General features: G+C 34.9%; 1 protein-coding gene across 2 annotated transcripts in view; it reads left to right on the forward strand.

Annotated features, from left to right (window-relative positions):
- Window positions 1–14330, forward strand: part of LOC107189266 (putative ferric-chelate reductase 1 homolog) — a 34511-nt gene that overhangs the window by 14790 nt on the left and 5391 nt on the right. Inside the window, exons 4-7 of one of the 2 annotated variants that reach the window (XM_015577755.1) lie at window positions 2173–2332; window positions 8592–8789; window positions 10084–10179; window positions 12157–12313. In XM_015577755.1, coding sequence (XP_015433241.1) covers window positions 2173–2332; window positions 8592–8789; window positions 10084–10179; window positions 12157–12313 — 611 coding nt within the window. The remainder of the gene's footprint in view (window positions 1–2172; window positions 2333–8591; window positions 8790–10083; window positions 10180–12156; window positions 12314–14330) is intronic. The other variant, XM_015577757.1, reaches the window with a different exon arrangement.

Here is a 14330-nt window from a genome sequence, read left to right on the forward strand (position 1 = left end):
GAACCCGACTCGCCCAACCGCCATTAAAACTTCGCCACTTTGCCGGGGCCGATAACCATAAATAACCGGTTCGGCAGAAATTGTCCTTCAGACCTATCCGTAAAATTCTCCCAGCTTACCTGCCGTTGATTCCGAAGTTACCCGCTATCGAAACAATTCCTCGACATTAGCGCCGTCATCCCCCACCCCGGGTTCGGGCACTTTATTCGTTCTCAACATTGTTATCTTTTGTTCCCACGCCTGGACGGTAATGGGTTACATCACGTTGACCCGGAAGGCCGTAATTTATACGCTTATCTTGGCCGAGATGTGGAATACGAATCGACATATCCCCCTTTTTTTTTCGTCTTTCTTCTTCTTCCTTCGGGTTCAGAGAGTTCTATTACCGTGGAGGCAATGATAGATGAAACTTATCGTGATATATTTCAGCGGAGCGATTGAAAGAGCCGTGCGGCTGCACTATAATTTTGCGCGTGGCGATTCTCATGATTTGTTCATGGTAAGAGGTGTGGGTTCCTTTTGTTTATTTAATATTTGACGCGTGAGAGTTCTCTTGTACTTCGTTGTAGCTTAGCGATTTGTATTTAATTTGTGTGTAGGGTAATTTGGTAGGTGAAAGAGTGAATTTAGTTTTGTATTGGATGTTACAGTAATATTGTGTAATGTATAAATTATTTACGTTGATTGTATATATTATATCGGTATGATATATTTAAAAAATTCGGTAAAAAAAAAAAATAAAGTATACGAAATGTTTTGGATATTATAGGAAATTAGTGGCTTGAATTCGGTTGTGTTGGACTCTACGGACGCCATATTGGATTTCCTGCGAGTTACGTTTTAAATTACAAGTAATTGTATCTCGAATGGAAGTAGCTACAAGATCCGTGTTTACAAAAAGTTTCTTATCAGTAATACTCTGAATATTCTTCTGTCTCTGGATCGTACTGTATACCGAAAACTACGGTATGCGTATTCGAATTAATTACAATATTTCCAATCAGTGTAAGTATCGAAACAATCATTCTAATAGTACCGGACAACATTATAGTAACTTGAACGTAATAATTCTTTGAAGATCAATTTATGTTCTGAATTTTATTTAAAAAGTTACTAATATTTAAGAAAATAACGTTTAAGGAAAATCATACTCTTCATTAATTAGTACAAAAAATGGTAAAGAAATTAATCTTCGAAAAATTATTACGTTCCAGTTGTCATAGTTTTGTCCAGTACTGTACATCAGAATGTGTTTTTATTCTTTCTGAAATATATTATTTCCCTGAATTCTTCTCTTTTAAATCAGTCTGGTCATAGGAAGTAAACTTATGTAAACTTGATGTTGATGAAATTTACAACATTAATCACACTGGAACCTACTTTTTGTGTATATAGAGAATGTGTAATTAACATTATTAATATCTAAATTTATATAACTTAGATTAGATGTTGATAATGTTAATCAATCTAACTTGTACAATTATCATTTTTCAAGTCTAGAATCACTCAAAAACTATTGAATTTCGAAAGCTGATTTGTTTACTAAAAAATAAACTGAAATGTTAATATAAAATATTTTTGAAGTGTTTTTCATCAGCTGCGATGACAAAGTACATTCTGAAACTAAATCGATAGATTACACGCTTGAAGGTTTCGTGTTGAATAACAATAATCGTTTTCAATACAGCATTTTGCAGTTCCGGGATGGTTTTAGGTGCATTTCTGTATATTCAGTCCTTTAGATATTCCCATAAAAAGTAGTCACAGTATGATGAACATTCCACACCACGCCCAGCAAACATTTAAGTATCCAGAGCAATGATGCGTCTTCAAATATATCTTGACGCCCTTAAAAAAAAAACATTTCGAAACAATATTTTATATTCCAGTTACAATGATTTTTCAGTAAACAAATCAGCTTTCAAGATTCAATAGTTTGTCTTCCCTTATTTATTCCCATTTCATTTCTGACAACTTTTTTGCCACACCCTATACGTTCACCGGTGAATGTTGTAATTTTCACCAACATCAGGAATAAGATTCACCGAGGTGGTCTGTGTACCTATTCACAGTGTGTCTGGGTTTTACTCGAACCATTCAGTTCCCCTTTCACTGGTCAGACAAATATAGATCCTCTTGGTGATCGTCGCCCCTGATTTCTTTCTGCCGCAGGTCCACCTTCGCCCAGGATTACGGTACGTACTGGGTCGGCGTTGAATCGCCACGAGTCAACGTTAACAAAAGATCCATCGACGTGTTGACCTCTTCCACGCCGATCAGCACGCTCCGGACAACCACGCCGCCCTATTACAACCCGACCGTCGATTACGAGGTAAGTAGTCTCCCTCCATTACGTTTCGACCGCCGATCACGAGGCAAACGTGCTTTTCACGCCCGATAATCATAGCTCGGCGATGATCGAGCCACGACTGGGAACACAGACAAAGTGAAATTCATGTGTAACGTGGAAACACTTCGAGAAAATTGATCCCCGTTTTTCAACTTAATCACTGGTGATCGTGGTTTCCAGCAGGCGATGGATCTCTCCCGTTCCCCAAGTAACCAATGCGGTTGAATTTCACGAGACCCTCGATAAAATCGAGAAATTACTTTGTGATTCCAGTTTCTGTAACCTATTAATAAAAATCCATATTTTCATAAGCATCCGTGAACCACGAATAACACTGTTCAACATGAATTTTGATCTGTAATATCTACTGGGCCATTCTTGTAGAGTTTCTCGGCTCAGACGCGAATCCAGAAACGGAATCGCTTTATCACCCTCAGTTCTTCGAGAACATGAAATTTTGTAAAAACGTATGATTTCGGGAAAAAATGAGGTGTTACGTGAAAACTAAAAACGCTCGAAAGTTCAGTTAGTTTTAAAAGACAGAGGAGAGTTTAAGATCTGATAAAACGTTACGAGTATCCAGTTATAAATATGGAAAAATGTATTCGAACGTCTATGACTGCGAGAAATTTAATTCCGTATCAAATTGTTGTGTTAAGTTTTTGTACAGTTTATATCAATGTATAAAACTCAATTTTCGCCAACGGTCAAATCTCATTTTTGAATTTGTCGGTTATCGTCTGATCACCGAAGTCAAGTGGCGATGGGCGCGGTTAGAACTTGGATGGGTGACCGCCTCGAGGTGTCGCGTGATGTGGCATTCTCTTTTTCTTTTTAAAAAAAATCCAACAATGTATATTTTTGTTAAGTATACCATGAACGAATAACATTTTTCTTTGTTTCTCATTTTATTTCTCTTACTTTTTGAACCTATTTACTCGCGGGAGAGGGAAGCTCAACAAACACTTGTCATTTATATTTTTTATATTTCTTTGAAAAATATTACACGTATATTTTTCTGTCAGCAAACTTTTATGCTGAAGAAATGAAAACAGACGTCCTATAATTTTACAAACATAGAAAACTTCAAGTTACAGTTTTTAAGAATTTCCAATACTCCAAGCTCATTTGACTTTCATTGTAAAATCCTATGACCGCGAGTTGAGGTATCATATTTACCAGTCCACATGTCTTACGGCGGGAATGCATAATGTAGTATTTTTATAGCTGTGGAATGTATTTAAATTCTTGAATTCGGTACTATATGTATAGCGAATTCGTGCTAGGTAAAGAACTGTTTATAACAATGTACAAATAGTGTGTAGAGAGTACGCATATCGGCTATTTTTTTGTGTAATTACTAGCATTAAAAACATAAGAATTTAATAACTGTATCTACTAATATATTAAGGAGACTCTTCTCTATTTTTTAAAATTGAACTAAACTTTTTAGTGTTTTTAGTTTTCACGCAATATCTCACTTTTGCCAAAAATCCTACGGTTTTACAAAACTCATGATTTTGAAAAATTGGAGGCCATGGAACAGTTTTGCTTCTGGATTCGTGTTTGGAACGAAAAATTCTACAACGATCACTTAGTGGATATTACAGATCGGAAAAAAAGTTTTAATTTGTTGGACAGTGTAATTAAACCCAACAGGACAATTATCACTTATTTACAAGACAATTTGACAAACGAGCCGTTCATTTGCCAAAATGATTAACACCACAAAAATATAAAAATATAATAAGTTGTGCACTAATTAAGTGTGTTGGTACTAAAATTTGAAAAATTGAAAAAGTAGAATCAGTTAGATGAACGTTAACAGAAGTTCGTGAAACAAATGAGGCCAAGGAGATAGTACGGCTCAAAATAAGATGAAAATCAAGATTAACGAAATTGCGTTAGAGGTTTTGTTTTCAAGAAAATCAAATTTGAAAATTAATCTGACAAACGTGTATTCATAACAGTAAGTAGAAACGCAATTTATTGAACAGACGCGTTCAGTCGAGTCCTATTCAATTCCACGTATATCCAGCAGATTTTCAAATTCGATTACCTCGAAAACGAAACCGTAAATAGAATTTCGCTAATCTTGATTTTCGTCTTATTTCTACCCGCACTATCTCCCTGACCTCATTTATACCACGAATTTTGGCCCACTCTGCATAACCGAAAGCACAACGTTCACTATTATTAACAAGATAAACACACGCAATTTTGTATTCAAAATCGGATAAATATGTCTGTACCGTTCGCACGTTACAATCGTCGCGTGCGATAAAATCGAGCTTCCTCGGTATGTAGGAAGACGGAAAAATTCCCCCATAATATTTTACGGTAATTGTAGACGATTCCCCTCACGGCGGAAATTGATGGAAAAATAAGATATAACGGGGTGCTGGTTCATTTACGAGTCGAAAGTATGTTCACGTTTTAACGAATATTGCTCGTTACCGTGGGTCGCATGTATTATGCATGCACGGCGTGCTCACGCTATGCAGTTACATAGCTATGTACAAATGCATAATTTCGACGGTGAGATACGCTCTCGACTTTTATGGTTTATGTACTTTCGCCGTTCACTTTCGTATATCGGACGATAGCAGCTCGCCGTGATTTTTCAGTACGTCATCCGCTTCCATTCGCGATTTACTTTTACGGGATCACTCGTCTTTATCGCCCCCGCGAAAGACGACGTGAAGCCGCGCGGCTAGATGCCTGCGAAACAGAACCGCGAACAATGGCGATCCATGGTGTGTATTCACAGGGGCTTTCGTAATCGTTAACGCGAGAAATCCTGGAGGATCGTGCCTAATTATACCGAAGAGTAACGATTCGTAGTTATTAAGCATTTTCATTGCGTTACGCGTGAAACTAAAAGTTCATTACATTAGATTCGAGATTTCCTTTTATTATTAACCGTCGAACGTAGCTTGCACTCGATCGAATAGAAAATAGGAAAAATTGATCGAAAGTAGAAAAAGTTATGTAGAAATTAGTTCAGATTCCTTAGAGGAAGTATATAGCATCGGTAAATAATTTTGAAAAATATAAATATATCGATCGAAAATAGAAAATATTGAATAGTTTGGACTTGATCGAATAAAAAATAGGAAATACAAAAGACCGTGTAGAAATTATTTCAAATTCTTTAAAGGAACTATGTGCTATGGATAATTGTTTTTAAGAAATAGAAACATGTCGATCGAAAATAGAAAAAATTTGTTGAAAAATAGTTTGAACTCGATTGGAAAGAAATAGAAAATACAAAAGATTGTGTAGATATTATTTTCAAATCCTTAAAAGAACTAGGTGCTATATAATTGATTTTGTGAAATAGAGACATATTGATCGAAAATAAAAAAATTGGACAACTTGAACTCGATCGAATAGAAAATAGAAAATAGAAAAATCGATCGAAAGTAGAAAAAATGATGTAGAAATTATTTTAGATTTCTTAATGGAACTACGTGTCTTTGATAATTGATTTCTGTAAATGAAGACTCGTGTGTGATAATCTAAGGATCCGTTGATTGCTCGTTGCTAGGTCCATATTGCTGTAATTTAGTGTTAAAGAGTAGTTTGTGAAGGTTTGGAAAATGCATAAAATACCGTCTTAGCACAACTTAATGGATTGCATTATCAACTCGCCGGTTCGGAAACGAATACTCCTCCTCTTTCTGTATTTTCCCAGTCCCTCGCAATACTTAATACAAAAACTTAGACATCTTATCTCCCGACAAGAAGAAACAGCAATTACCCGAGCCCATACAGAATGACTTGACTACGGAAACGACATCACGTGCAGGTTAATGCAAATAAAAAGCGTAAAAATATAGTACCAGTCGAGTAACGACTACTAACAATCGTAGCACTGTAATTACTCTGTTTCACGAAGTGTGTCTAAGCTGAAGGCTGGTCATCATACTCCTCTTCCTGCCAAGACAACCGCCTCACTGTGACCCATCCACCCGTGGTTCGTCGTGACTGTAATTAACCCTTAAGAAAAGATAATCAGCTGGTCTAATGGATTGAATTCGACTACTTTGAAAATTCTTCTCTACACTATTGTATGAACTTATTATTTTGGTATTCGCTATAATACACTAACTTGTTTCACCTGAAATATCTCTATTAATTAATTTTTCTATTCAATACCAGATAGTCTTGTACCTATAGATTGTTCAAATGGTTTAAACATCCGCTATTTCGTTAAGGACAGAAACGTATAACATGTCATTAAAGGGGTTAGAATACCTTGATGTGTTACAAAAATACTGGGGAATTTATTCCTAAGTGCCAAAAATACTCTTTCAATCAACATTTTTTAACAAAGACGTAGACATGTCTGTTTTTCTTTAAAACTAAATATGACGATCCAGAATATGCAAAACAAAATTTGAGCAATAGAATATTAAATAAATCTATGTTGTCTGTTATCCAACGTAGGATTTTGTCGATAGGTTAAAAAATAACAAACTGGCGATACTTTGCAGCAAAGCCTTCATTTGTTTGCAAGAAAATAGCCCTTTATTTACGTACAAGACAGATTATTGAAAAATTTTGATCGAAAAAAGTGTTTTTATCATTTAGAAATAAATTTCTAAAAATGTGGTATTTCCTTAAATATATTGAGGTGGTTTAATCCTTTAAAGACGTAGGTGTTACTGAAATTTCTAATGCGTTTTCACCCACAAAAAAGAAATTACTGACATATTATGGTCATTTTGATACCGTTTAATTGCCGTAAATAATACTTTTTCATATCTCTAAATTCAGTAACTCACACATCTGTTTACATACTTCGTAGAACAAGAAGAACAATTAATTATAGACATTTTTATACGATTCCTACGTATTAGGCGTGCTAATAACTAATCTACTATGCTTCCAATACACTGGAATTAGTGCTTATATTCACCCTGAATATACCTTTCTGATCTTTTGTATTGTCAAAATGGCGGATAATAATGGAAACATATACCAAATATTGTTGAGATAAGACAGGCTTTTGAATTGTTTCAAAACAAATACAAAATTAAAATTTCATACAAAATAATGGAATCCTTACTATCTAGTACATCTAATAGCTGCTCTTATTACCCTTGCTTCCACCATCTTTTAATAATAAATTTTCCTTAGATATTACAATAAAACCTACAGTTTCCTACGTAATTCGGTCAAATAAACATATCGTTCTGTAAACAAATTCGTAGATTACTCAATAGCAGAAATATTTTAGGGTGGATGAAGTTATTATTTCACCCCTCTACGTTCAAAATTTGTTATATCAATAAAAAACGATAGAAAACGGAGTAAATCGGTTTAGTTTTCCAATGGCTTATTATGGATCGTGACGGTGAACCTGCATCGTCTCGTGACGCTGACGACACTGCCCTCGGTGAACGTTTCACCGGGTGTCGTTGCAGCCCGTGCCAGATCGACGCACGATGAATGAAAAGATACGGGCTGTGACGTCTTTTTTCGCGTATCGTCCTCATTAACCGATCCACTTTCGAAACAAGATCACCGTGTGAAAAGGCACCGCGCGAGTCCCCACCCCCTTCCCTCCTTGGTTTCCCAGTTGGAAACTTTATTGAGGAGTTTCAAGAGTAGGTCTGAACTATTCTGTAGAACTGAACTATTGTATTTGTTTTGAACTACTCCATTAAACTGCCCGATGCTAACTATACAGGCGGACACACACACACACACAGACACACATACCATTATGGAATCGGATTTCTTGGGCCGGAAATATCTTGGTATTTTAGATGAAAATAAATCTTTCAGGTGTCTCGCGAAACTTTCCCCACGGCTGATTTATGTTTGACAATAAATGTAACACGATGAATGATGATGTATACACTGCTGCCAACTCTCCTCCATTAAGACGGATCGACTGTTGAATTGTTTTTCGAAAAATCCAAACAATACTGGCAGGGATTTTCCGTACATCGCCTTATTTAAATGGGGGAAAATTGAAATTTTTCTAGTTCGAGCTTTGAAACTTTTGTATGTTGACGTTTTAAGCTTTATAAATTCATTACAGTGGGGTGAATTAAAATTTCTGAGTGTCGAAGTTTGAAGTTTTATTAGTTTATAATAGCCGGACGAGATCTCGATTTAATATTCTTAACGTAGAGACTGTGGTTGTGTGTTATTTTAAATAGGAAATTATGAATTTTTGATTGTCTACCTTTCTCAGGTGTAATGGTCAGGTCCATTTGCATTTCAGACGAAGGAGGTGGAGGACTCTATGTACACCGGATGCGGTGCCACGAAGAACTGCTTCGGCACTCCAGCAGGATGCGTGGAGACCAAAAATTGCATGGCAATAGTCACTGTGTTTGTTCGTGGCGAACGTTATCTCTTCGAGATGCAAGCACGTGACAGTAAATATGTCGCTGTTGGGCTATCTGACGACAGCAAAATGGTAATTCTATTCAGAGACCCTAACTGTCATAACTACAATTTAAAAAGTGATGGTATAAGAGTTAATATCTTTGTGTAAATGATTTTGGTTACGAATAACCATTATAAATAATTAAAATTCGTTTTGATTACCAATAACAATTATCGATGACGGTCATTTTTTTTGGTAACGAATAACCGTTATTGGCTACGAAAATTATATTGGTTACGAATAACCATTATCAATGATGGAAATTGTTTTTGGTTGCATGTAACCATTATCGATGACGAGATTTTTATTTTGGTTACCGATAACCATTATTTATGACAGGAATTTTTTGTTGGTTACGCGGTAACCAATATTCATGACGAGAGTTTTATTTCGGTTACCGGTAGATTCTGAAGCCTTGAAAAATTGTTATACATATATGGGGAATTTTTTGTTCAGTGAATGAAATGTTCAACATAAATGAAGTGTTGTCTATTTAGTAATACACTTATTGAGAGGCCAACAAAATATTGGTTGACACTTTTAATAGTTTTATATATGTATACCGCACTGGAGTGAGCGCCTTGAAAAAATTATGTAGTGCTGACGTAGGTGATTGCAAAAAAATTATTTGATCGATTAGTCTAAAATTTGTACATGTTATTAAGCACATCAGTGGCTATCGTAAGGACTACGGAAATTATGTTTGATCAACGATTTCATACTTTCTGTAATGCAAAATGACTAAAAAAATTCATAGAATTTCGAAATTTGAGCTTGAAACCTTCATCATTTTGTTCATTTTTTAGCGATCAAAATAATGTTAGTTCCGACGATAACGACATATATACCGATTAAAAATTAGTTTGAATTTTTTTATTCTGATGATTGATCTTTGTTCTCCTGGAATCACCTACGCTAGCACTACATAATTTTTTCAAGGCGTTCACTTCAGAGCGATATATAAATAAAATAAAAAGTATTAAATGTTTCAAAAAAAATGTTTTACACTCTAAATAAGTGTATTGATAAATAGACAGCATATTATTTATGTGAAACATTTCGTTCACTGAACAAAATTCTCAAAAATGACTATTTTTCAGGGCTTCACAGTGGCAAGACTCCTTAGTTCATTATCCCTGGTACCTATGATTAAGTTCATTGGTTTATTTACATCAGAATTTGTTACAGTGAACTCTTACGCGATAGATATAAAGATCATACTAATTGAATTTGTCGGATTAGCGTGATTCGCGTAGGAGCAACCGTGATTTCAATAACTCCAGAGCGAGACTGATTATTATTTAATCCTTTGTGTCTGACGCAGGGCGACGACAGCGTGGTTGAGTGTGCGAACGAAGGAGGAGAAATTGCATTACACATGTCTTGGAACTCTGGAAAGCATAATATGCGGCAACCCATGGTTCGTACCACAGTATTCACGAACGGTGAAACATTCTCGGGGCATTATTATTCCGTTGCACGAAATAATGACCCGTCGGAACAATGAGTTTCGTTCCTGTTATTTTTTGCCGCTAACAAATAGAAGCTCATTGAACTCATAAATACCCATGCATGCAGTTTGTTTCGCTTTTGCATGAGAGTGTACTTCGAACGATTTCATTATTTCGTGCTTCTCTAACAGAGAAGTGCAGAAATTATTACCGATAATAAGATTTTAAAAAGATTTTATTGATAAAACCGATAAGAAGGTAAATTATTCACGCAAAAATAAGTCGGTTCCGTAAAGTTTTTAAATAAGGGACTTCATTTTCGAGTAAATGAATTGATAAAGTTTGTCGAATTTACTTGAAATTGAGTATGACGCAATATATAATGTGTCTGTTCATCACTGATTTCGATAATATTATTTTAATTAAAATATAGTCGGATGATGGACGACAATACCGCTGCTAATGTTTACGATAAGCAGAAACAGACGATGATATTCAGACAGATTTGTGGAATTATATTTGTGGCAGCATGTGTACCTGACGAATATTTTAATTTCACTTTTTCATAAACAAAGTGTCATAAAGGAAACATCCATTTTACACTTTTAACTAATTTGGCCATAAAAAATTTATATTCATGACTGCCTAACAAGTTGAGGTAAATAAATGGTCATTTTATCATAGTAAGATTATTATTGTCACTGGTATAATTGCAAAATATATTAAATTTTCTCAATTGTTTTTATAGTATAAGAAAGATTAGATTCTACAGAATAAAAATGAACTACAATGGCAAAACTTTAGGTCTACACATATCTACAATATGAAATCATAACACTGACATATGAGTGATTATAATTGAATATTTCTGTCTCGTCACCTTAATCTCCGCAGACGTAGTGCACATTGCAATATAAATAACATTTGTTCTGAAGCTGTGTTGCGTTCTTTTTTTTAGTCCATCTGTACATTACAATGTACAGTGAGAGTCAAAAGTGAGTATACACTTGTAAAGTATGGGATTCATACATATGTATATATTTCTCTTAATATAGAATCCAACAGTTCGCATAGATGCTCTATTATATTGAAATTCGGTAACTGTGCAGGATGGTTTAATTGATTGAAAGTGTTTCCCAGAAAACAATTTTTCACCATCTTTGCTGTATATTTTGGGTCATGATCTCACTAAAAGACCCATGAATACACTTGTAGCTGAATTCGATTTTAAAATATTTAACCATTGAAATTAGTGTACAGTACTATAGAATAAAAACCCAGCTGTCCTACACCAGAGGTTGCCATGCTGCTCCAAATCATAATAATATATTCACCATGTCTAACGATATTTACAACATTTTGTGATAATAGCTTCGAATTGATTTTTCTTGAATTTTTTGCCTGCCTATTCTTCCCGAAAATGTTAAGAAAATCATATCCAACTATATTACTCCCATGATCTTACAACAGTGGGGTGCTACAGAAGTATTACACGAATCTTCACCTTTTTAAGGTGTACACTTAGTTGTGACTCTCACTGTTCATGCTGTATCACCTAAAAATAATACTTAAAAAAAACGTAAAATATAATTTCAGAACGAACGTTAAAATTATTGTATATTGCAATGTGCATCGGGTCTGAGGAGGTTAATAATGTAATAAATTCAAAATCATTAATCAAGTGGTATTTGAAGCCGTTTCTTATTCATTTCGTATATTGAACAAAAACGAGAGGCTTCTGCTGCGATATCGAGGTCAACGTAACGCGAGCATGCGAACAGGTGAAATTAATACGATCTTGATTCAATGAACCCTGCGGTGATGGTCGACTTTCGCTTGTGTGTAACATTGTTACCGATCAATCCTACCATGAGAACGATTGCGTCGGTCCGCGGTTTCGTAAGAAACCCAGGCGACCTTGCTCCATTTTGCGATTTCCTTTACAGCAGGAAGGGGCCGTACAATTGGAGTCGAGTTCCATCAAGGATGACGTGATCTCCTGTAAATTTTGGCGAGAGAAAACCACGGTGGTCCAAGGCCGTGAATACGACCTCGTCAACACACCGTACAACCTTCTTGTCGCCGCTGGCAAAAGTCTGAAAAGTTCGTAATTAGCTTCTTATACTTCCTTTTATATTCTCATACTTCCTCTATTCCCGTGGAAGATCGATGACATTGGAAACTGTTTCAAATAATGGTCGTAACATTGATTTTCTACGGGGACCTTCTACCTCAAAAAAAATTGCTATCTCACCTTGATTCGATGGACTAAACCATAGGTTCCCATAGTGGGCGCTGCCGCCCGCCGCTTTGAGGAGATCTGGGGGGCGTTCTAGTTATTTTATTTTCTTTATTTTCAATATAACTTCTTAAAATTCACAGATCATACTCACAATTACCCTTGGAAATTTTGATAATAGAGATAGTTGACTCAAAGGGGGCGCTGAGGAGATCTTGGGGGCGTTCTAGTTATTTTATTTTCGTTATATTCAATATAACTTTTTAAAATTCTAAGATTATACTCACAACTACGCTTGGAAATTTTGATAATAGAGATAGTTGACTCAAAGGGGGCGCTGAGGAGATCTTGGGGGCGTTCTAGTTATTCTATTGTTTTTATTTTCCATATAACTTTTTAAAATTCAAAGTTTACACTCACAACTACACTTGGAAATTTTGATAATAGAGATTGAATTGAAGGGGGCGTTGAACAAAAAGAAAACTTTGAAAAGGGGATGTGAGCCAAAAAAGTTTGGGAAGCTATGGATTAAACGGTCGGTATATCTTAGAACAGAGGATAGTTTCCCTGAGAAACTTATCTGAATGGAAAGAGAGAAGTATCTTTGCAATAAGAACTGAAGTAACTTATTGTTTCACCCATTATCTTCAAATTACTATCTTGCATTAAAATTATTCTATCTATTGTAAAGTAATTGTACGTTAATTATGAAGTCAGGATGAGAATGTGATACTTTGTGTTCGTATAAAATGAAAGACAATTTTGTTCGGTCGTTTTATGTACAGTATAAAGACGGGACATGTTATTAATATGGATATTTTAGAAAGTTGCTATTTATTAAAGTATCCTCAGTCACAGTCGGGACAGTGCAACAGTCTGTGAAATACTTGATTAGCTTCCCACATCGTGCCACTGATGTATGCTACACATCTCTAAATCACTCTTTTTATAGCAACCAAACAAGCAACGTTAAAAGTTCTTCCTGACAAAACTATTCCACAAACGCACAATTAAATTACTCTACAGAATGTAACACCATTTTTATCAGCCATGTTCATTTTTTGCATGTTCAAACCATTAAAATGACCGATTGTTAATCGTTGCCAAAAGTATTTTTCGATTTGCACAATGATACTTTTGCTCATTGCACAGTCTTTCGTAATATATTTTTCAATTCAAGAATTGTTTAACCCTATAAATCACAACAATGCTACGCATACACGATACACTATTAAGATAGATACCTCAATTACTGCCACCTTAAGATTGTAGAGTACCTTCATTTAATCATTAAATGTGTTGCTTAACCTAATAATCGTTTAAGTTTGGAACACAATATTATTTAACATCTCTTTCATTAAAAAAATTAGTTTTGTACATTAAATATGAAGAATTATCTCCTTAAGCCTAATCTCAAAAATCAATTACTTCAATTTTTGAGATGTCAGTTATAGGGACACTGGGATTATTCGAAGATTTTAATCAATTATCAATTAATTAATGAAATTACTTTTATATATATATATATATATATAGTTTGAATAATAAAATTGTAGCTCTTTCTTCAGTACGATTTCGCCATCACTTCCTACTTGGGTAGTCGCGTTTCTGGCGGTCAAATTGCACTTACATTTATCAACATTAATTTTTAAATACCAGGTACATAAAAGTACACGCAATTCGTTGATCCTGTGTAAATTAACAGAATTCTTTATACCTTACGTTTTAATTAAGTGAAATAAATAAAATGGCAGTAATTGTAAATAGCACACAATTTTTTGTATAACGAATTTATTATTTAACTTTCTATATTAAATAAAAAGGTATACGCACTGAGGACAAATTCGCACGTGATTAGAAATAGGGACATTGACCTTATAT

This window comes from Dufourea novaeangliae, unplaced genomic scaffold (genome assembly GCF_001272555.1).
Source record: "Dufourea novaeangliae isolate 0120121106 unplaced genomic scaffold, ASM127255v1 scaffold149, whole genome shotgun sequence".
Lineage (NCBI taxonomy): Eukaryota > Metazoa > Arthropoda > Insecta > Hymenoptera > Halictidae > Dufourea > Dufourea novaeangliae.